This window comes from Psilocybe cubensis, chromosome 5 (assembly GCF_017499595.1).
Source record: "Psilocybe cubensis strain MGC-MH-2018 chromosome 5, whole genome shotgun sequence".
NCBI classification, from domain to species: Eukaryota; Fungi; Basidiomycota; class Agaricomycetes; order Agaricales; family Agrocybaceae; genus Psilocybe; species Psilocybe cubensis.
The window spans coordinates 190,479-211,556 of record NC_063003.1 but is presented as its reverse complement, the minus strand read 5'-3'; the positions used below and the strand labels follow the sequence as shown (position 1 = coordinate 211,556).

General features: G+C 46.5%; 6 protein-coding genes across 6 annotated transcripts; 2 read left to right on the top strand and 4 right to left on the bottom strand.

Annotated features, from left to right (window-relative positions):
• Window positions 1–310: 310 nt before the first annotated feature.
• On the bottom strand, window positions 311–7,055 carry JR316_0005551 (Recyclin-1; the record flags this gene model as incomplete). Its single annotated transcript, XM_047891308.1, has 12 exons — window positions 311–418; window positions 547–675; window positions 1,840–1,942; window positions 2,032–2,228; window positions 2,413–2,538; window positions 2,615–2,756; window positions 2,842–3,247; window positions 3,367–4,009; window positions 4,114–4,213; window positions 4,302–4,600; window positions 4,977–5,127; window positions 5,323–7,055. The coding sequence occupies 12 exons, from the start codon at window positions 7,053–7,055 to the stop codon at window positions 311–313; spliced, it is 4,137 nt and encodes a 1,378-aa protein (XP_047748657.1).
• Window positions 7,056–10,153: 3,098 nt separating this feature from the next.
• On the bottom strand, window positions 10,154–10,572 carry JR316_0005550 (Cytochrome P450 monooxygenase virE; the record flags this gene model as incomplete). The annotated part of the gene is made up of 2 exons (XM_047891307.1): window positions 10,154–10,379; window positions 10,541–10,572. 2 exons carry the CDS (start codon window positions 10,570–10,572, stop codon window positions 10,154–10,156), a joined length of 258 nt encoding a protein of 85 aa, XP_047748656.1.
• A 309-nt stretch (window positions 10,573–10,881) lies between these two features.
• On the bottom strand, window positions 10,882–11,728 carry JR316_0005549 (Cytochrome P450 monooxygenase; the record flags this gene model as incomplete). The annotated part of the gene is made up of 4 exons (XM_047891306.1): window positions 10,882–11,067; window positions 11,139–11,401; window positions 11,453–11,553; window positions 11,604–11,728. 4 exons carry the CDS (start codon window positions 11,726–11,728, stop codon window positions 10,882–10,884), a joined length of 675 nt encoding a protein of 224 aa, XP_047748655.1.
• Window positions 11,729–14,353: 2,625 nt separating this feature from the next.
• On the top strand, window positions 14,354–15,685 carry JR316_0005548 (uncharacterized protein; the record flags this gene model as incomplete). Its single annotated transcript, XM_047891305.1, has 7 exons — window positions 14,354–14,407; window positions 14,464–14,476; window positions 14,528–14,619; window positions 14,676–14,879; window positions 14,937–15,015; window positions 15,075–15,403; window positions 15,464–15,685. The coding sequence occupies 7 exons, from the start codon at window positions 14,354–14,356 to the stop codon at window positions 15,683–15,685; spliced, it is 993 nt and encodes a 330-aa protein (XP_047748654.1).
• A 1,134-nt stretch (window positions 15,686–16,819) lies between these two features.
• On the top strand, window positions 16,820–18,668 carry JR316_0005547 (Zinc-type alcohol dehydrogenase-like protein PB24D3.08c; the record flags this gene model as incomplete). The annotated part of the gene is made up of 10 exons (XM_047891304.1): window positions 16,820–16,974; window positions 17,034–17,111; window positions 17,162–17,280; window positions 17,339–17,517; window positions 17,577–17,611; window positions 17,677–17,706; window positions 17,998–18,136; window positions 18,192–18,257; window positions 18,312–18,368; window positions 18,429–18,668. 10 exons carry the CDS (start codon window positions 16,820–16,822, stop codon window positions 18,666–18,668), a joined length of 1,098 nt encoding a protein of 365 aa, XP_047748653.1.
• An 827-nt stretch (window positions 18,669–19,495) lies between these two features.
• Window positions 19,496–19,991, bottom strand: JR316_0005546 (uncharacterized protein; the record flags this gene model as incomplete). The annotated part of the gene is made up of 2 exons (XM_047891303.1): window positions 19,496–19,715; window positions 19,771–19,991. 2 exons carry the CDS (start codon window positions 19,989–19,991, stop codon window positions 19,496–19,498), a joined length of 441 nt encoding a protein of 146 aa, XP_047748652.1.
• Between the last annotated feature and the right edge of the window lie 1,087 nt (window positions 19,992–21,078).

The following is a 21,078-nucleotide window of genomic DNA, read 5'->3' as shown; positions in this document are numbered from 1 at the left end:
GAAAACTGATAAGACTTCGACTGGTAGACATTGTAGTGACACTTCCAGTTCACTTTTTATACTGAAAGAACAATGTGGCATGAGTGGCGTGGTGGCACGCACTGAAAAGCACCGGCCTTTCAATGACACGCACGGGCCACATAAAGGGCGCGCTTCAGACATAGGCCTTCTTTATGGTATCGACCGCCACTACCGAGCCGACAGTCCACGTTCAGCAGGAAAGGTGAGTCTGGACAACAATACACATAACCCATGCAAAGATAATACACCCCGGAAAATGAAAAGCAAAGAAGAAAGAAAAGAAAAAACATTAACAGATCGTACAGTCCTCCTTGAAGCTAAGATTATACATCGTCTTATCTACCGTCTTCTCAATCTTCTTCCAGTCCGAACGGCGTTGGATGAACTCGTACACGTCCTATCATTTCACGTCAGTCCTATGCCACATATCCACACTGACAAAGGCAAGCAAAGAAAAAGAGAAATAACAGAACACAAAGGCACGGGGCTACACAAAGAACAAAAAAATGGCGAGACAATACGCACCTCTGGCCGATACGCCCCACCATACCGCGCCACATCCTTCACGATCTGCGCTAGATCCTTGGCGTCCTCGACGACGTAGACGTGTCCGAGCATCTTGAGGTGCGAAAAGTCGGCCGTGAGCGCCGGGATCTGGGTACGTGTGTGTTGTGTGTTGTGTGTTGTGCGTTGTGTGTTGTCCGATTGTTTGCGGTGTTTGAGATAGAGTGGGGGTGGGGTGGGGTAAAGTGTAAATGTAAAAGGGTAAGATGGGCAGGGAAATGGATGGTGCAAAGCAAGGTGTAAGCCGCAAGATGTGCACATGTAGCACATTCATACGCAGCAAACGAAACCCCGACATGCAAGTACAATCACACCGAGCACCAAGAGAGAGAAGTCGAGAAAATTGAGAGCGAGAGAGACAGAGGGAAGAGCAAAATGGACAGACAACGTCAGCATCACTTCATACCATTGACATTATCGAAAGAAGAGAAAGAAAAAGGAAGGAAACACAAACGCCAAGCGGCATACAGCATGCATGCATCATCATCATCATCAAACTGAACGAACGAACGAACGAACGAATGAAAGTACAGGAAAGAAAGATACCACCGCCGGGGCTGGTCGGCAAAATATCATCATAATCGAGACCAGCGTCAATCACCGTCCGTCATCCACATTCGTTATCCGCATCGACATCCATCACCCATCACCCATCATCGTTAAGATTAAACATCGGGAACACGGATGTACGGGGGTGTAAACACCCCACACCCCTGTCCTCATCCGTCCATCGCATCAGTTCAGCTATCATCCTCCATCAGACCCCAATACCCCAATCGCCTCGACCCTCGGACCCTCGACCCTCGACCCTTCCCATCATTAACACCGGTTTCCCGACAGTCCGACGGCACGGTAGTGAACCCGGTGTCATCCAAAGCACCAAAGCACCAGAGTACCAGAGCATCTAGTGACAGAGGGGCTTCGAAGGGTCGATCAAAACTCTTCGGGCACGGGTGACCCCCGCCCGGCCGCGTACGTAGTGTAGCGCAGACGTGACACGAAAAGCGAAAAAGACGCAGAATCTCATCGGATGCGAGGATGCGAAGAAATGGGGTACCGAAGAAGAAGCGGGGGATAAAGACGAAATGAATGCGGTTGGGTTAGGTGATGATGATGATGATACACAAATGATGATAGACATATGATGATGCAACATGCAGCATCCGATGAAAAAAGCAAAAAAAAAAAACACCAAAGAAAACACCAACAAATGGAAAGGGGAAAAAGGAAGAAATCAAAAAAATTTTTACGCACCTTGAGCGACGCGATAAACGCGCCATACGCGTTCAAATCCGCGATAACCTGGAACCCACCACTGAGCGAGATTATCTGCCTCTTGATATGTTTCTGCAGGATCCTGTCGCACCCGTTCAATCAGCAACACACAAAACACCAAACTCAACCCGCCAAAAAACACAAAAATAAACCAAAAAAACTCAAACTCACCCAATCAACCTTAACCCAACCTCCATATAAAACACCTCCAGCACCTCCTTACTTGTACTCCCCTTCAAAAGCTTACAGTGCGTCTCGAGGCACCGGATCGCTTCGGTGCAGCCGCGTGTAGGACCGAGCTCGAGAGGCGCGTCTTCGGGAGGGTAGTATTCGCGTGGGCGGGTGAGTGTGAGGATTATGTGCTCGACCTGTGCGTGCGTGCGTATGGATTTGTGGGATGTAGGGTGTAGGGTGGGTGAGGGGGATGTCGCGTGTCGTATTTTTTGAAGGACATTAATCGTTCAGAATGGTGGGGGCGGAGGGTTAACGAAAAAGAAATGACGTGACGCCCTCAATACGAGTATCCAAACCGATAATAACTTGCAAACGCACCTGATTCATGAGCACCTCCGTCCCAGCATTAAGCCCCGCAGCGACCGAATCATCCAGCATATTCTCAAACCGCTTCTTCTCTCTCACAACCGTGTTCAAAAAGTCCGTTTTGTCAATATGATGCGCCTAGCAAAAGGCGTTGATATTTTCATTTTCATTATTTTGCTGTTTGGGAAAGAAAAGAAAAGTGTAGAGGACTTACGAGCTCCTTGTCAAAATACACCTGCACAATACTCTGTATCGTATCTCCAATATGCACCAGCTCGAAAAACTGCACGAGCGGTGCGACGCTCGTCGTTGCCTCGTGCTCCGCAGGCTTGTACGCTTTCATCCGTTCCGTCGCTCTATACACCGCGCGGTGCGTCAGTACAATGCAGGGCAAAACCCAAAAATCAAAAAAATTGCAAAAACAAGAAAAGAAAAACGCACCGCTCAAATCCCCTAACAACATGCCCCTCCCCAACAGCTCCCAAAAGCAGGACAAACACCTCCTCCATCGTATCCCGCACGCGATGCCCGTAGTGGCCCGGGTATCCAGAGAACGTCTCGACGCGCTTGAGGGACTCGCGGTCAGCGTGGATGAGGGAGAGCGCGGTGTCGAGGGAGAGGAGGAGGTCGAGTTGGTGGGTAGTCGAGTTCGAGGAGAGGTTGGTGTTTTGGTTGGCGGGGTTCTGGTTGGAGGAGGAGGGTTGGGAAGAGTTTGATTGAGAATTTGATGGCGTGTGGTGGTGGACACCGGACGATGCGGATGCGGATTGTGCTGTCTCGGTCAGAGCGGGAGGTGCAGGTGACACCGATGACGATGGCGCCGCCAGCTCGAGCTGCGACACGGTCACTGTTCACATTATTAAGCGGGGAAAAGAGGTTAATATTCAGTTAGTCGCCAAGTTCCATGTATAAGGATTGAAACAAAAATAATATCAGAGAGAGATGAAGAAAGAAAGAAACACATACACGATCTCGACCCGCCTGCACTGGCATCACCCCAAGGTGATACATCCTCTCCAAATCCTGTACCCACACCTGCACCCCGATTTCCATTCCCATTCCCACGCCCATTAACAATCCCACCAGCGCCTAAATCCACATCCTCCTCCTCATCATCATCCTGAACCTCAAACAACGCAGATCCATTCAAATCAGCCGTCTTCGTGTACCCCCCACTCGCACTCCCATTCCCACCTGCACTCCAATCTCCACCTGCCCCAGTGCCCGCCCCCGCCGACGTCGTCCGCCCAGCCCCCCACCCAGTCGTACTCACACCCCCCGTATACCCTCCCCCTCCACTCCCACTCCCACCCCACCGCTGCGGATTCAGCATCGCTATGCCCTGCACAGCCTTACCACCTACAACACCCACAGCTCCTCCAACAGCCCCGCCCACAGCGCCTACGGCCCCGCCGACGGCGGTGACGGTCCGCGGGACGATCGTTACGGGCAGGAGGAGAAGCGAGGTGAATGAAGCAAGGACGTTGCGTTTTAGTGTTGCGGGGTTTTGATGCAGTTCGGTTTGCAGGTGGGAGGGGGAGGAGGGGGTTGGCTGGGAGGGTTGGGAAGAAGAGGAGGCGCTGGAGAAGATGTTCGGGTTGTATGACGCCTATGATTGCAGAGAAATATGATACACGCGCGAATTTGTAAAATGACGCGGCGGTGTACACATTTTTGAGTTGAGTTGAGTTGAGTGAATGGAGCAAAACGCACCTCTTGGTCCCACCCCTTACATATGGCATCCAGCGCGCCTTTAACAGCTTCCACCTCCTCATCGAGGTACTCGTCCATATTCGTCTCGAACATCTGATATCTGCAAATGTTTTCCAAAAAAAAAAAAATTGTAAAAATATAAAAAAGATCAAAAGAGAAAAAAGGAAAAGATATGAAAAACCACGCACATAACATCCTCAGCTCTAATCCTACCCACAACTTCCTTCCCCCTCCCCCTCCTTATCCTACTCCCCTTCCCAACTGTACCCCTCCTCTCCCTCCCCTTCCCACCCCCCTTCCCCTTCCCGTCTCCCCCAAAGCTCCCACTCCCACTCCCACTCCCACCCCCATACACCTCCCGCACAACATCCATAACCGCATCCACCATCCTCCAAGCAACTCTAAACGACGCGGCTGTTGAGCGGAGGTATATCGACGTTGAGATCTCGCGCGCGTGTGTAAGGAGGGTTTGGATATATTCGGATATCTGGGTGGATTTTCGTATGTTAGTGTGGGCGTGTGCGTGTGCGTGTGAGGGTGTGCGTGAGTGTGTGCGTGTGTGCGTGCGTGTGTGCGTGTGGGTGAAAAGCGGTGGGGGATGCGATACGATAAACGAGAGTTGAGAGACAAGATGACATAGTTGAGTAGAAGTGAGGTAACAAGAAACATGCGCGTGAACATGCACACATTCATACACCAATTAAACACCACCACCGCGGACAACATCCCAATACCCCATTTTGTTGACAGATTAAAGAAACATAAAAAAGCAGACATCAGCTTTCCATCCACATCCAAGCAAAAAAAAGACCCGAAACCAAAAAAAAAAAAAAAAAAAAAAAAAAAAAAAAAAAATCACATACCACCTCATTAGCCAACCTCTCCGAGAACAACAAAATCACTCTCGAGCGGGGCGGGAACACGCGTACAGCCCGCGCGCCATGTTCGCGGATAGCAGCGAGAATGTCGTCCATGAACGCGTCCATCGCTGCGAAATCTAGTTCTTTGTCCGAGCTGTGTAGCAGTGGAGACGTAGATGTATGTTAGATGTTAGATGTGCGTCAGCGGTTGAACTTAGCACATGGCATGAAAAAATGGGCATGTAAGGGCAGGAACCAATAAAAACGCGTATATACCGATACCGATACCAACAACACGCGCATGGAACCAAAACAGAGAGAAAAAATAGAGAGAGAGAGAGAGACGCACGTAAAATTATCCAAAGGCCTCCACTTGCCCTGCTGATAAAAAATCTCCCTCTTCTCCGCCCACACCTTTCCCATCTCCCAATCCTCCCCTTCCCCTCCTTTCCCATTCCCATTCCCATTCCCTTCGCGATCGCGTATGACCCAACTAGCAGCCGCAGCCTCCCTCATCCCGCCTTCATCCCCCTTCCCATCCGCCACATCAAACCTAGCCAATAGCGCCGAGTCGAATCGGTCCATCGCGGCTTTGAGCGTGAGCAGCAGGGAGGCGCTGGCGCGGAGAGGTTGTACGGCGGGAGAAAGGAAGTTGGAGAGAAGTTTCAGGGTGAGTGCGTCGATGTATAGGGGGGAGATGTGTGTGGGTGACGATGGGGAGGTGGGAGGTTTATGAGTGGATGGAGGTGTAGTCGCGTTTGTAGATGGAGTTGTTGGAGATGTGAGTGTTTTAGTCGTCGTTGTAGACGCAGACGCAGACGTCGCCATCGACACCTCCCCCTCCCCCTCGTAATCAAGCAACTCCATCTCAGACCCCTCCACCGCCTCCCTCATATACGCCGCCAATTCCGACAACACCGTATGCGGCGCCGCAGACGCAAGCACACTCACAAGCGGCTTCAGCAGGGTGTGTGCACGAATGTACTTGGTTCGGTATTTCTCCTGCTCCTGCTCTTTTTCCTTGTCGTTGGCGCTGAATTTGGATTTATTCGCATTGTGCATCGAAGCAGACGGCGGCGGCGGACTCCCGAACGCACCTCCGAACCCGAACGACGAGAACGAAGCAGGAAAGCGCGGTGAAATAGGCGTTCCAAATCCAAATCCCTTCATCCCCGAACCAGTCCCCGTCGAACTCGAACTCGCACCGACAAAATCCCCCATCTCATCATCTTTCCCCATCGCCATCCCCATACCCCCTCCAAACAGATCTCCACCAACACCAACACCCCCTGAAGCGAACTCCCCAAACTCACCGTCCCCATCCGCGTCGCCATCTCCATTCATAGAAGGATCGGCAACGTCGACGGGTATAACAGGAGGAAGTGCCGCACGCGCAAGCGCAGCCTCGTGCGCGGCCTTTTGCTCGAGGATGTCAAGGACCAGATGTAGCTTTCCTTTCTTCTTCTTCTTCTGCTTGTTTTGCTTCTGTTTGTTTTCTTCTCGTCTCACTTTTTTTTTGTGTCCTACACCAACCTTCTTCCCATTCCCATCGTTTTGCTGATACCCATTCCTCCCATTCTCCTCATCACTATCCCCATCCCAGTTCCCCTCTTCCCCCTCTCCCTCTCCCTCTTCGTCCTCTTCATCCTCTTCAAAATCACTATCGCCGTCAACACCAAGCGCCTCCCACCTTCCCACCCACGCTCCCGCTCTACTCTCATCCTTAACAACCCTAGCAAGCGCCTTACAGCACCGACTATAAGCAGGTACATCCGGCACAGGCAGAAATGTAAGTATGCGCGTGTGGATATGTGTCGGGAGGCGACCTATCAGCGGGGATGTTGTACTTGGGATTGGGGTGGTCGCGAAGCCTTTTGGGTGGGTGGTGCTATTTCTGTTGCTGGTGTTGGAGGGAAAGGAAGAGGACGAGGGATAGGGGAAGGACGTCCGGGATTTAGATGTCGATGCCGAGGAGAATCCATTGTAGTTCGAGTTCGATGAAGGCGTAGACCAATGCCGCGATGATGATGAGGATGTAGGTTGGTAAAGCTTGACGGGCTCGAGCGGGGCGAAGTTGTCCATTTTTTTTCGTTTTCGAATGGTTAGGTCGGATCGGGTTATGATATGTTATGATATGTTATAGTAGATAGATGTAGGGAAAGTGAAGGGAAGGGAAAGGGAGGGAGGGAAGGGGGAAGGTGGTTGTTCCGGAATTTATCAATTTCAAGAATGTATGCGCCTGAGTATGTGAGTGTGGATGTAGATGTATGCGCCCGTACGTGTCTGAGCTCGTATATGCGCCTCTCTCCCTTCCGTGTCGGCGTCAATGTCGGTGTATGTGTCCCCTCGTGTCGATATCCTCAACTTTTATGCAACACTACGTCCAGCAGCAGAGCAGAGGGGGGAGCATCCAATGTATGCGGTGACCGTCTTCGTCGTCGTCGTCGTTTCCGGTGTCGTCTTCGTTACTCAATCTCCGTCTCCGTCTCTGTCTCCGTCTGTCCTTCGTCTTTCTCTAAAGTCTCCAACAAAACCCTTCAAAGTTCAGATTTCAGAAACAAGAAAAAGTTATCTTCCTGCCAGTCGTCCGTCGTCTGTCGCAGTCGCCCGTAGAGGAGATGGTTGCAAACGAGTTAAACGAGTTAAGCAGGTAAACAGGCAAGGCAAGCAAGAACCGGGCAAGCAAGCCGGCTTGGAACAAATCTAATTACGTAATTGATTACGATTACGTACTACTTTCTACCATGTCACTCGTGACACTGACAATGAATCAGTTCGGCCGTGTATTGTGTGCCGTGACTTGACTTCAGTTGCCGAACGTTGGCCAAACGAGTACACACGACTTTGGAGTCGTAGATTCGAGTTGAAGGACTTCTTATTAACAGGGTCTGTCTATGTGCACTGTGCATTGTGTTCCAAGTAGAGCACGTTGCAGATTTTCCCATTTGACTCGGATCCGGCAACAGTCGGCTTCATTGTCATTTACACATTTTTGCTGGCACCGCTGGCGCTCATACATATTTTCAAAGAAAATAAGACCCAGTAATTATGTTTCCTACATTTTTTTGACATATTTTATTGGAATATAGGCTTCGGGCTTCCCTAATTGGGTAACCCCGGACTCTGTATACGAGAAAAATATGTCAAAAACCAACAGGAAACATAATTACCAATACATATTTTTCTATCAAATATGTATCAGCGCCAGCAGTGTGGTAATGCTGCACGCCGCACAATGCCGTCTGATCCAGATACTGATTCGGAACCAATAGTTAAACCACCGCTGATGCCGCTTTCCAGCTGAGTAAAAAGACAAAGTGAATGAAAAGCATTGAGACATATAGAGGTCAATGCTTGAGTACCGTTTGGAGGACACAAACAATATGGTGTTGTATGCGAGTCAGGAGAGTTCCCTCACATTATTCATACATTCCCCAACCTTTTGCTGCTCGTATGAATGTTTTCATTAGCGCACTGTTATCCCTTTCTTTAACTACACGAATAAGTCTTGGTTACCTTTTTTGGCTGTGCTTTCAACTCTCCTGAACATCTACATGCTATTTGGTGGGCTATAGTGCCACTAAATAATATGATATCCTATAGAGATAAGACAACAAATAGAATTTCAGGCAATGTACTTCTGAGGACTTGTACATACCATACCAAGTGGTGGTTCACCCTACAAGTCTCTCTAGGCATAAAACTACAATGCTGACTGAGTCTTACATTTCAATGAACATGAACTTATCCTCTTAGATTATTTCTTGATCATCTACGGCAAGTAAATTCATAGTCCAAATCTCCTTGGAGATTGAGGGATACACGGAATCCACCCATCTTGATACGGTGACCATGCGAAGCATAAATGTGCTCACAAAGAACCTTGTTCATGACGGGGATTCACAAGAATATTGAGTTGAACACTGGCATGCGCAGTAACAATTCTGTGTACCCTGGTCTGGAGCAGACATCCAAACCAAAGTGCTGGAAATTCAAAATGTGAGTACACTTTTTTAGATTGATTAGATTGTGCTTTATTCAATAATAATGAACAGGCAGATACATGTGTATACACTGCATTGACAGCCCCTTACACATATAATATCTCAAGTTATTTTGTACTTATCTTGTAGGCCCATTCCACGTCAAGTACTTGGATTCCTTCTGACCGGTTCTTGTAATATAAGAGACGTGACACTGGCAGGAGTTTGATGAACTTCACTTTTCAATCTTATCTTATCTTATTCGTAGATATATACGGCTTGGCTTCATTGTTGAGCAAATTATTTTCGCACACAGCTTCCTTGAAAGCACTCCTTGAACCCGTAGGTAAATATTACACTGGAAAAAGATCTTCACTTGAGGTTACAGTTCACTAACCATACGTATGGCGGTCCGTCAGTGTATATGGTTACCAAGATAAGTTACTCTGCGTCTATTTCGATGCATGCACTACGCCGCCTTTTTGACGCCATGCCAGAGTTCTTGGAGATGGTGAGATATTCTAGAGTCTTGTTCCATCATTTCGAAATACTGGAACATGCGGGTGTATCTTCTGAGACAAGTTAAACTGTGCTTCGTGAGCAGATACATGCATGAACGCTACGACCATGCCCATATTAACGTCAATTACTTACTATCTACTGTGCGTCCAAACTATGTCAGATACTTATCTCTGTGCGCCCACTCTGTGTCAAATACGTCTGTGTCATATGTATACATTGCTAAAGTAACGGTGCTTCGACCATCTTGAGTCCTTCGACATGTATATTTTTGCCTTCCACGCACGGACCATGTGCATGCCAGCCTCGACACTGCTTCTCTCAGAATGTAAAGACTTTAAAACCAAGAGTCACAATAAAGCGCTTCTTATTTTCAACGATCAATCTGTCACGACACTTCATTCGCCTTTGGCAGACATGGATTCTCAAAAGACGTCTCTAGATAAGGCTGATAATATCATGGAATCAATCAGAAATGGACTTAAACAGATGCCGTTACCGTTGTGCCAAACCGAAGGTGCTTGTTTCTTTGCATCAGAAATCACGGGCCCTTTGGGAGTCATCTATATATTCATGCTTCCATCTCTCACAAGAATTGTTAATAAGTGCTCAAAATAAGTTATTCTGTAGAAGTGGTATACCCTTAACGAGGGTAATAATAACACATAACAACAATAATCACAACGCCATCTCCTCTACAGATCTCACAATCTTCCCAACCTGCTCACATCTAGGCACGAGTCTGACCCTAAACGGGATTGGCGTCCGCCCGGACAGGCCCTCGTACTCCTCAAGCGAGATAGGCTCATCAGGGAGCGCCTGGAAGTCGAACGCCCATAACAGTCGCGAGATGGCAAGCCATAGCTCTCGCTCCGCAGCCGGCAACCCAGGGCATATCCTCCTTCTATCAACCCGTCAACCATTCGTTCACACGTACGTTGTATGTTACGTGTGCGCATCAAGAGGCGTGATGGGATCAACGAAGAGATTTTTTTAAAAAAACACGCGAAAAAGGTCAGCGAGCGCCCGTAAGCATTTGCAGAGTTCGAAATATGTATCACTTACCCTGCACCGAATGTCCAGTGGTCCCGGTCCATTACGTCGGGAAGCTTCGCTGATTCTGCGCAGGAGAGTGGGTCTTCGATGTATCTCTCGGGATCAAATTTGAACCTGTCCCGAATTAGCGCCAGCGACACGAATGTGTCCGAAAACTCACGAGTCGGGATATCGCTCCTCGTTATGGTGCAGGGTATAACAGTTTAGCAGAACCACACTGCCTTTGGGGATATACATCCCTTTGTACGTAAAGTCTTCTGAGGAACAATGCGGAGTTGCGAACCAAAACGGCGCATGAACACGTTGAACCTGGATAAATACAATGTATTTCTCAATTATCAATAAGAATACTATGTTCCGTTGAAGGAAGTACTTGCCTCTTTGATGATAGCTCTTATATATGGAAGACTCGATTCGTCCTCAAAGTTTGGCCATCTGCTACGACCGATGACATCATCCAGCTCCTTGTGGGCGCGTGCCAGTACATCCCGATGTGACGGGATCAGCGCCAGGAACCACTGTATAATTCCGGAAGTCTACAAAAAAAACAAAATTCGCCCAGGTGAAGTTATTACAAAACCCAACAAGGCGGGTCGAAGTGACTCACCGAATGCACACCGCCCAGCGTGAACACCGCGGAGAGCATGCACAGATCCTCCCAGTCCAGATGTTCCGTTTCCTCGTTGTCGAGCAGGGTCTTGACAAGACAGTCTGGCACGTCTTTTCCAGAGCGCAGCTTGTCTTTAAAGTCTGAGATCATTCCGCCGTAGACATTGATGAGAGAGTCATGGAGAATGCGCCCTCGCGTCCGTTTTTGAGTTGGGAGATATTGTAGAAACTCGAAGAAGTCGACGCAGTTTGACCATGGTCCTGTTGGGAGTGTTCAATAATATATATCGACCCACACACAGAACAGCTGACCTGTTAGATCCATGAACTCCATCGCAAGGTCAAGAGCGGTAGCCACTAGGGGGTCCGAAGCAGACACGGTGCGTATTCCAAAAGACATAAAGAGCATATTACTAGACAAGTAACATTTTAGCCCTGTTTCAAAAGGAGTACTTCGACGTACTTTAATGCGAATCGGCCGGCATAATGGGCAGGATTGACTGGTTTGTCGCCTTTGACACCTTCATCGTATAGAGATTTGATAAATATATGGGCTTCGTAGTCCATGAAAGACGCGTATTGCTCCATGGCCTTCGGGTTCAGAGCTATACCAGCCAATCTGCGGTGCTGCCTCCTATGTAACAACACGGATTTGTATAAGCAATCCAGCCTCCAGCCTTAAAATTTTTATGCGTACCATTTATTTCCGTACTCGGATGCGGTTATTGCCCTTCCATTTAAGATGACTTGATTTTTCATAAAGTAACGCTTACGAGTCGAAAAAATCGATCCGTTGAGCACAAGCAGGTCTCTTGCAACATGTGGGTCAGAGACGACAATGAATAGCTGGCTTCCCATCCAAATAGAAAATAGTGATCCATATTGGGCCGCCCAGGCGTGCAGTGCCCTTTCTGCATACTTTCGAAGAAATGCGTAGCAAATGTTTGGCCCAGGGGGTAAACGATTCCCTTCCGCGTCACGGATGACTCGCCGAAGCAAGATGGGTCTCAGAAAATATGCGGGAAGAACGAGTAGTAGCCAGAGCCAGATCTGTCCAGTAATGAGGATCGATGCAGTCTCTTCAAAGTGAAGTGTTTTCCTCACCATTTGACAATATTCTGAAGAAATTAGATGGATAGATGTGTTTGAATATTGCAAGTATGAGTATTGGCTTTTATACCTGTAGGTTATCATTGTATATCAGCCAACAAAGATCGTTATGGAATCTGATGATATAACTGTCACATTTATCATTGCTATTGTTTCAGTAGAACTTATACATAGTATCTCATACGGATGACAATGGAAAGGCCTGCTCAGATGAAAGTATGTTTACTGAGTTCACCAAGTGCAGAGCAATACAGGATGGAAGGTGGGCCATGAAGACCCCTTATGGTTATGCTTATCCATTAAGGCACATATATCTATCGTTATAGTCAGGATGCCATATGTTCAATGAAGATTGGAAGTTATACTCGTACTTCATCATTGATAGTCGGACAATAACAATCATAGGATTGCAAAGGTAAGTAAGGAGTGGGAGACATGGTATCTCTGGTATTCTACCTGCCATTTATTCTTGTTGGCGTTTCAGTAGACTTTATACATAGCACAAAATTTGTGCAAATGAATGTCGTTGGAGACTTCAAATGCAACGCAGCGCAGGATTGAAGGTGGGCGATAAATATAATTGCCGATAATGCCGACGCCCTGACGGCCAGCGGTCATGTGACTGTATATACTTACTGCCAGCTGCTTTCTAAGCAACCTGAAGCAACTGACTGATCACGGCCAACTCCATCCTGACTCCATCCAAACGACGACAAGAGTGTAAAGGAGGGGGAAATGCGGGGTCCCGTTAAATCACAAAACCAGAGTAAGTCTAACGGAACTCTTTATCTATAGAAGCACGCTGACCATATTGGTAACGTCTGGCTCCACGACGACGACTTTACTTCGTGTAAGTATCTTTGACCTGTTCTGAACGCCTTGACTGGGTACGCGTAGCTCAGTAACAGCAATGAAGTTCTGTTGCATTATTTCTAATGCTTGGCTAATATTCCACGTCAATCTCAGCAGACATCAGTTTATATATAGGTACTCGCTAATCTTTCATTTGTTACCATAAATTCATTTTTTCGCTCAGTGTCTTTGAAAGGAAGATATTTTCTATTATTTGCGTATTAGACTGGATGCTACCATCACAAGGAAATATTTACATCCAGAAAAAGCCATAAAATGATCCTCTTTGAAAGCCTTTACCGTAGGCGTTCATACTCCCAGGACGGGTTTAACGCCAATGGGAGCCACATGTTTCGTATTGAAAGACCCCGACAATTAGCAATCAGATTCAGGGTGAATAAAACCCCGAATTCGTTTTATCGAGGTTTTACATTTGTACCATGCCTGTCTGGAATAAGTCTATGCAATGGTCAGGATCATAGTGGCGAGTGTTCAGTGATACTCTAGGGAAATTTAAAATATCGAATCACATGATATTCTGAAAGGCATTCGGATTTCTCAATGCTATGAAAATCTAGAAGTGTACCAATCTGATGGTTTTAGAGCATGACAATCTCACTTTCCCTCGAGAAGTTAGAATACCAGACGTCACATGTTGGAAGTGAGCAGGAACAAAAGTATGGAATAGCTTGCGATCACCCCTCGGCAGAACGATCGAATGCTATAAATACTACGTGTGACCTGCTTCAGTTCTGGCATTATGGTCCGGATTCTCATAGGCTGTCGAAAGTCAGGCATAAATGTATCAGAATTCGGCATTAATGATAGTTATAAGCTCGTCAAAAATAGGAGCCATCTGGAGGATTTGCACAAATCAATGAGACTGGGTCTAGTAAAATTAGTTTTTGGTATGGCATCCGTATCCATTCATCTTACCCCAAGTTACCTTGAATTTTAACATCATTAAACTCAATCTGGAGGTCTGAAAAGATCAAGGTTACCTCCATGTGCTGCGGTCGTTCAGTGAAAGGTATATCGGACCCTATTTCTGTAACCTTCTCTTTCTCCCCTGGTCTGGTTTCATTCTTGAAGTATCTAAGTATACTATCAAATGATCGAAAAAGCGTCAATCAAATTAGAGATCCGACAGAGGAGAATGTCGTGGTTAAATCTGTCTAGTAATCTAGTCAATGTGAAGGAAAATATTTAATAAAACCATTGCAGGACAAGTTCTCGTTCCCAAAGACAGACATGCCTGGACAGCTTTCCCTGGTAAAAACCTTCCTGCTAGCCGCCTGGGTCGAGGTAAGCGCAACCATTATCAAATGATACTATAGACGTTTTCTTAGTACCATCGATAGGCAATCGTCTATGGTACGGGCATATTCTCATTTACTCGAAGTGTTTTCAAATTGTTTGTTGTAGGATTCCTTTGCTGCATCTTTGGAGCAACGATGTTTGTGTATTTCTCTCCGAAGTACAGTCGTGTTGGTACGAAGCGTGATATACACACAACTGTTAGTGTCTGAACTACTGTTCAACTCGCCAGCTAACCTCAATTACCTTCATTTAGAGTATGATAATGGTCTCTGGAGTGATGTTCTTTATGGCCACGTTCCACCTTGCAATGAATGGATTCCGACTCATTCGTGGATATGCCGATTTCCGTGATGCTGATGGCGGACCCGTTGCATACATTGGCAATCTCAGGCGGTGGGATCATATTTTAAAGGATACCATATATGCCACCCAAGAGAATCTAGGAAGTGCAGCGGCGGTAAGCGATTCTTTCTTCTTATCATTCTCCGGAAAGCGTTCAAGCCAAATTTTGAAGATATACAGAACATGGACCTTGTGGTCTTATAACTGGAAGATCATTGTGTTGCCGTCTATAATGTTGATGATAAATATTGGTACGTTACCTTCGACTTAAGCGCTTGATATACTGACAATGATTTTTTTCAATTTTAAGTGGCAGGATACATTGTATGTGGAACATACAGCTCTGTCGACCCCACAGCAACGGTTTTTCTTCCCCGCTTGAATACCTGGATCAAGATATTTTATTCCATGGCGGTGGCTCTTAACATCATTACCACTGGTCTTATGGCATGGCGTATCTACAGCACGCATATGAAATCGGCTAACTATAATGTTGGCCGAGGCAGACTTATTTCCATTCTACGAATTCTCATCGAATCGGCTGCCCTCCAACTCATAGTTGAGATCGTTTTACTGGCATTGTACTGCAGTGACATCAATGCACAGTATATCCTCTTAGAGAGCGTCACTTCTGTTGTGGTATGTGGCCTTTTGAACATAGGACTGGATATGCAAAGTGACTGACTGTTACATCTGCAGGCAATCACATTCAACACAATCACACTCCGTATCAAACTTGACACTTATGCCGAAGACCACAAATATTCTCAAAAAAGCTCCGGACACCAGGTTCAGACGATCGGAAGTATTCCAATGAAACGCATTCAAGTCAATATAAACCACGAAACTGTTGACAATAACGATGATAGAAGCTTTAACTCACATCTTGGAGACAGGGAAGCAGCTATCGGGAAGGCCTGAGAAACTTCGCATTATCTATAAATTGTAGTGACCATTCTTTCTTCTGTTTTCATTATTTTCAGAACATTTCAAGTGCACGCCATTGATTGTAAATATTATTTGAAGGTACACCTACATTATTTAAATATCACTGCTATGGTAGTAAAATAAGACAATAGTATGATATTGCTCAAGGTTTTGAATATTATCAGGACTAGTGACTTCATGAATCCTCTACTTATTTCGAATTTAAGATCTACGTCGCAATCAAGCATTTTGAAAGTCTTCATATTTCACTCATTTAACCGTGAGCATGCATGTCTACGTAGACGGAGTTTTGTTGCATGTCCACATGAAATGATACACCAGAAACACAGGGTAGACAGCCACTTCAACCACTCTTCGAATCGGAAGAAGAAGAAGGCATGCCGAATATGATACTGTTTTTACTCATTCCATTTATGTCATCTGGTATTCAGATTTGATGTGGGGCAAGAATACAGGTACCAAATAACAAGCTTCCTTGTTTAGTGTATCGTTCCGAATTTTCAGGGTTCTTCGCGATAATTCTATTCCTGCCGTATGAGTTACCTTGAAGCCGAAGGTGTCAAGATACGGCTCCAGATGTAGTATCACATCTTATCTCCATGGATTCAACACCAACGTAATGTCCGTGTAACCTATCTGTCGTATCTCTCTTTATTTATCCGCAAATCATGGTTTCAAAGTGGACCGCGTTGGCGGTAGACAGTTTATCTTGATTGTTTTGCCTGTTTTACATCCCGAAAATAGTGTAGACATGCTTAATGAGCGCCGATTTCCCCTGGCTGGAGGATAGTTGCGTTGTAGCCGCATCGAGGATGAGATTATACTTAAATTAGGCTATGGGAAACACTCCTATTGGCCACTCTGATGTGAGATTAGCAGCAATTAGGCTCTTGGAACAATCTACGGCTGTACTATAAGAAAATTCAAGTTCTGATCAGATACCTGCTCGATTACTAGTTGGATCGCTGATGGACATGTTCTTAGAGCATTTTATGGGAAATAGGATTAACAGGCCAGGCTTTGCAGCGTTAAAACCAGACTCGTATCGCTCTTCAGCAACCATTCCTTCTCGCTCTTTACACACAGCTACAGCCAAAGTAAATCAATATGACATCGAATGCACGTGTGGTTTTTGCGAAGCGCCCAGCTTCGAACGAGCTGCCCAAGGTTGGGGAGCATCTTATCATCGACAAGTCTCGCACCATAGACCTTGATCATGTCCCGCTCAACGGGGGTTATCTTACAAAGACCCTGATTCTCAGGTACGGAATATTTATGTCGAGTAAAACGCACTCGCATTGACAATTTGTGGGGAGAATAGCCCCGAGCCTGCTATACGAGAGCGTATGCGAGATCCCTCTATTACCAGCTACACAACCACGCTTACCGTTGGCGGCCCGTATGTGAATCCCAAATTCTTGAAAGTTACATCTAACGATCTTTATTCAGGATACTTGGTTTTGCCGTCGTTGTTGTCCTTCGCTCGGAGAAAGAAGGATTCAAGGTTGGCGATAATCTCTATGGCTTGACAGTATGGGAGGAGTATACAGTCCAGCCTTACGTCGAAGGTTCCACTTTATTGATAAAGCTGATAACTTCATATTGATGACTTTCTGAATTTTAAAGGACGAGTCAACTTCAAGCCTGAAGAGTGGCCGCCCTACACGTTTGATATGGATTCCCTCGCTCTTCAAGTTGTCCCAAACCCCAATGGCCTCTACCCGCTCTCGAAGTATACCTCTATTATGGGCACTCCCGGGCTAACCGCATTCGTTGGCATGGAAGGGATTATTGAGGGAAAAGAGGTACATTGCTCTACCTGTAAACCGAGACAGCACGCGACTAATCGCTCATAATCAATTAGGGAGATACTCTCTTTGTATCATCTGGCGATCTGCTGTGGGGAGGTAATGCAAATTCAATTTATCATTTACCATATCTATCTCACCTTCTCTATCAACTAGCATGGTAATCCAACTCGGAAAATTAAAAGGGTCTGCCAATAGTTCACTGCGGGCGATGGCTGCTGTAAGTTGAACAAACAGCCATTGTTTTACATGTTTTATGTAAGTTCAGCTGTAAGTTCAACATACAGTCTACTTACACTCAAATAATCGCCTTTTATGGAAATTATTTGAGTGTAAGTAATGATGTATGTCGAACTTACAGCTGAATATACATAAAACATGTAAAACAACAGCTGTTTGTTTAACTTACAGTAGTCGTCGCCGGCAGTGGTTGCTCGATTCATCGACACAGAAGCTGATAATTAATCCTATGCATAGCATGAAAGTAATCGCATCCGCTGGATCGGATGCAAAGGTCGAGTACATGAAGTCTGTCGGCGCAGATCTGGCATTTAACTACAAGAAAGAAAATTACGGCGAATTTCTGCTGAAGCATGGGCCTATAAATGCGTTCTGGGTATGACCTCATGTCAGATTCAGAGGTATATTAATCGCTGATCACAAAATCACAGGACAATGTGGGCGGGGAGGCTCTAGATGCTGCCTTGGAGTCCATCACACCATACGGAAAAGTTGCAGTACGTCACACATACCATGGATTTGAGAACCATTGACATAAAGGATCCCATCAGGTATGCGGAACATCTGCATCAGACGTTACCCCGACAAGCGAGCAATACAAACTGAAGGTATTCACACTAAATTCCTTCATCAATTTCAAAGCATTTTCCTAATGCAATGACGTGTAGAATGCATACTTGATCATGAAGAAGCGCATCAAGATTCAAGGTTTCATCGTCCCGGACTTTATCCCTCAGTTCATGGGTAAATTCTTCGAAACGGTTCCGGCTCTAATGGCACAAGGAAAATTGAAGAGTCAAGAAATTGAAATTGAGGGCTTTGAAAATGCGCCGCAGGCACTTGTTGATACATTGTGCAGCGGTCATGAAAAGGCAGGAACCTTGGTTGTTGTGGTGGCCAAGGAGTGATAAATTTACCTACCCCTATATTTTTTACGTCATGGTGCTTACTTCCTCGCATGCATCCATTTGTCTCTCACAATTTGCTTTGCACTGGACCATATTCAAGCATACACACATGGTCTCTCATATTCCACATTGATGTCTTCAAGTTTTCAACTCTTACAGCATGTCTTATTTCCAAAACGTCAAGACTTGTTTTGTTTTAAAAAAAAATAGAATTGATTGTACATATGAGCAAATGATCAAAGCAGGCGGCCGACGTCTTCGATATGTACAGCATAACCAAACAAGGCTATCTCCAGTGACACTCAATACGGCTGAAGGATTTCCGGCACCCTCTACAACCCATGCCGCGCCCTCCAAAACCTCAATGTCGGGGTTCTTCATCACCGCGTAGGCACTTCGTCCGAGTCCACAAACCGTAACACTCCAATGCTACACCCGTTCCACCCTACATTGGCCCATGGATACCCAAGGAAGCATCCAGAGTAAACCTTCTGGAAAGGCGCCGTGACTTGATCTCTCACGGCCCTGCAAGAACTGTAAACCTTCTGGAAAGACGCTGTTGTGCAATTGCGCATGTGCGCAGCGGACGGGGTCGCATAGCGATGGGTCCGAAGACGATAATTTGTGGGTAAAGGCGCATTGAGCGAGCTTGTTGTTGTTGTTGTGGTTGGTGGTGGTGGTGCTGTTGTTTAGCTCGGCGCGGTGTGTGATGGTGGTTGTGATATCGAGGTGGGTGGATTGTTGAGGCGTTAAGGCAGATAAGTGAGGGTTTATATACGTTTCTAGAGAGGTGCCACGTTGGTTTTGTTTGGCTGAAGATGAAGAGATCACGCACCTTTTTGCGTTTTTTGGACATGGGCCATCGTATCTGTGTGCACCTTGACTCGGCCCCTCTCCACACGCCATAGTGGTGCTTGGAATTCGTTGGACACAGACAAACGGCCCGTAATAAGGCCACTGTCGACCCCGTTACAACATTCCATAGTTTCCCACCGTCTTCCATGCCCGGAAAGGCCTAGGCGGAAATGGGTGTGGCCCAGCGAGCGCCTATATGCGTCATTATTAACTTTGCAATGAAAATGGTGTAGCATAATGTACTTACCACCTCCACGGCTTCCAGGCACGCACATGGTCTCTCCGTCCATATTCGGCCACTCGAAATCCCCCTTTCCAAATCCCTAGGTTGTCGTTGGCCCAGTCTACATATGAAGTAGCCGAATCGCGATTCGGAACATCATGTAGTCCATATTCGTAATGAGCATCTTCATGTTTTCCGTAATAAGCCGTTGAGATTGCGATCCTTGATGAAGTGAGTATGGCCATCGAGCGTCTATAGGCGTCATCGTGAATGCAGTGACAATGGTGATTAATGAGGTACTCACCATTACTGGGGCCACTAGGCGTGCAAACTCTCTCTGCGCATATCGTCCACTCAAAATTCCCCCTTTCCTTCGAACCAAAAACCGTTAGTATAGAACTACGCATAGGCCACTGTGCATATTTCGGCCACCTGCGTATCGAGTATCTTCGGCCATGTCGTCATAAGCCACTGAGGTTTGGGGAGGGTAGGGTAGATGTTGTTATCAAAAAGTTGAAACACAACGGTGAGGTAGCATTCGTACGTTTCCAAGGGACAGGATTGGTCGATTGCAGAGCAATGGAAGGGATGGAGGAACACAAGCTGGAAAAGGACACGCTACAAACAATCGAATCAACGCAATTACAAGAGGGAGATCAAAGGCTTACATTGAATCGCGCAGTACCGATCTGCCCCTCAGCCCTCTTTCATATAGGACCCAGCCAAACACTGCTCTCTGCCCACCAAATAGGTACCAATATCCTTAGGACAGACACTCAGCAAATGAGGTGTTGCAGCGTCACGCGCATGGGATGCTGGGTGGTGTGGAAACGAGACAGAGGAGAGAGGAGCGCGATGTTGACGTCAAGTCAAAAGAAGAAATCATCGTGAGGGGTTGAAAGCAGGAAGGGGGTGAAAAGGTGTATGGATGGTGTGGCTGCATATGAGGTGAGGAAAGATTCGTGGGGGTCCTTGACTGACGGATCGTCGAAAACTGCAAGATGGGAATACTGGGATGGATGGGCACTCGTTAGTATCCCATGTCGATTGGCCCCGTCAAGTCTGGTCCCTCTTATTTGTGTCGAATTGCTGTTTATGATTGGAGCGAGATTATGGTGTCACTGTCTGGCAGTGGATCTGGATCGGAGAAAGTGAACGGGAGATGACGGCAACTCGCAAATTTCAGCAAGTCAACACATCAACATGTTCGATCTCCGCCTGAAGATTCGGGAGAGTTGATTGATCAGCAAAGGTCAGTCAGGGGCAACCTTGATTAGGATCAGCACCTATGATTCTTCACGTTTCTCTCAACTGACCATGATTGCTACCAAA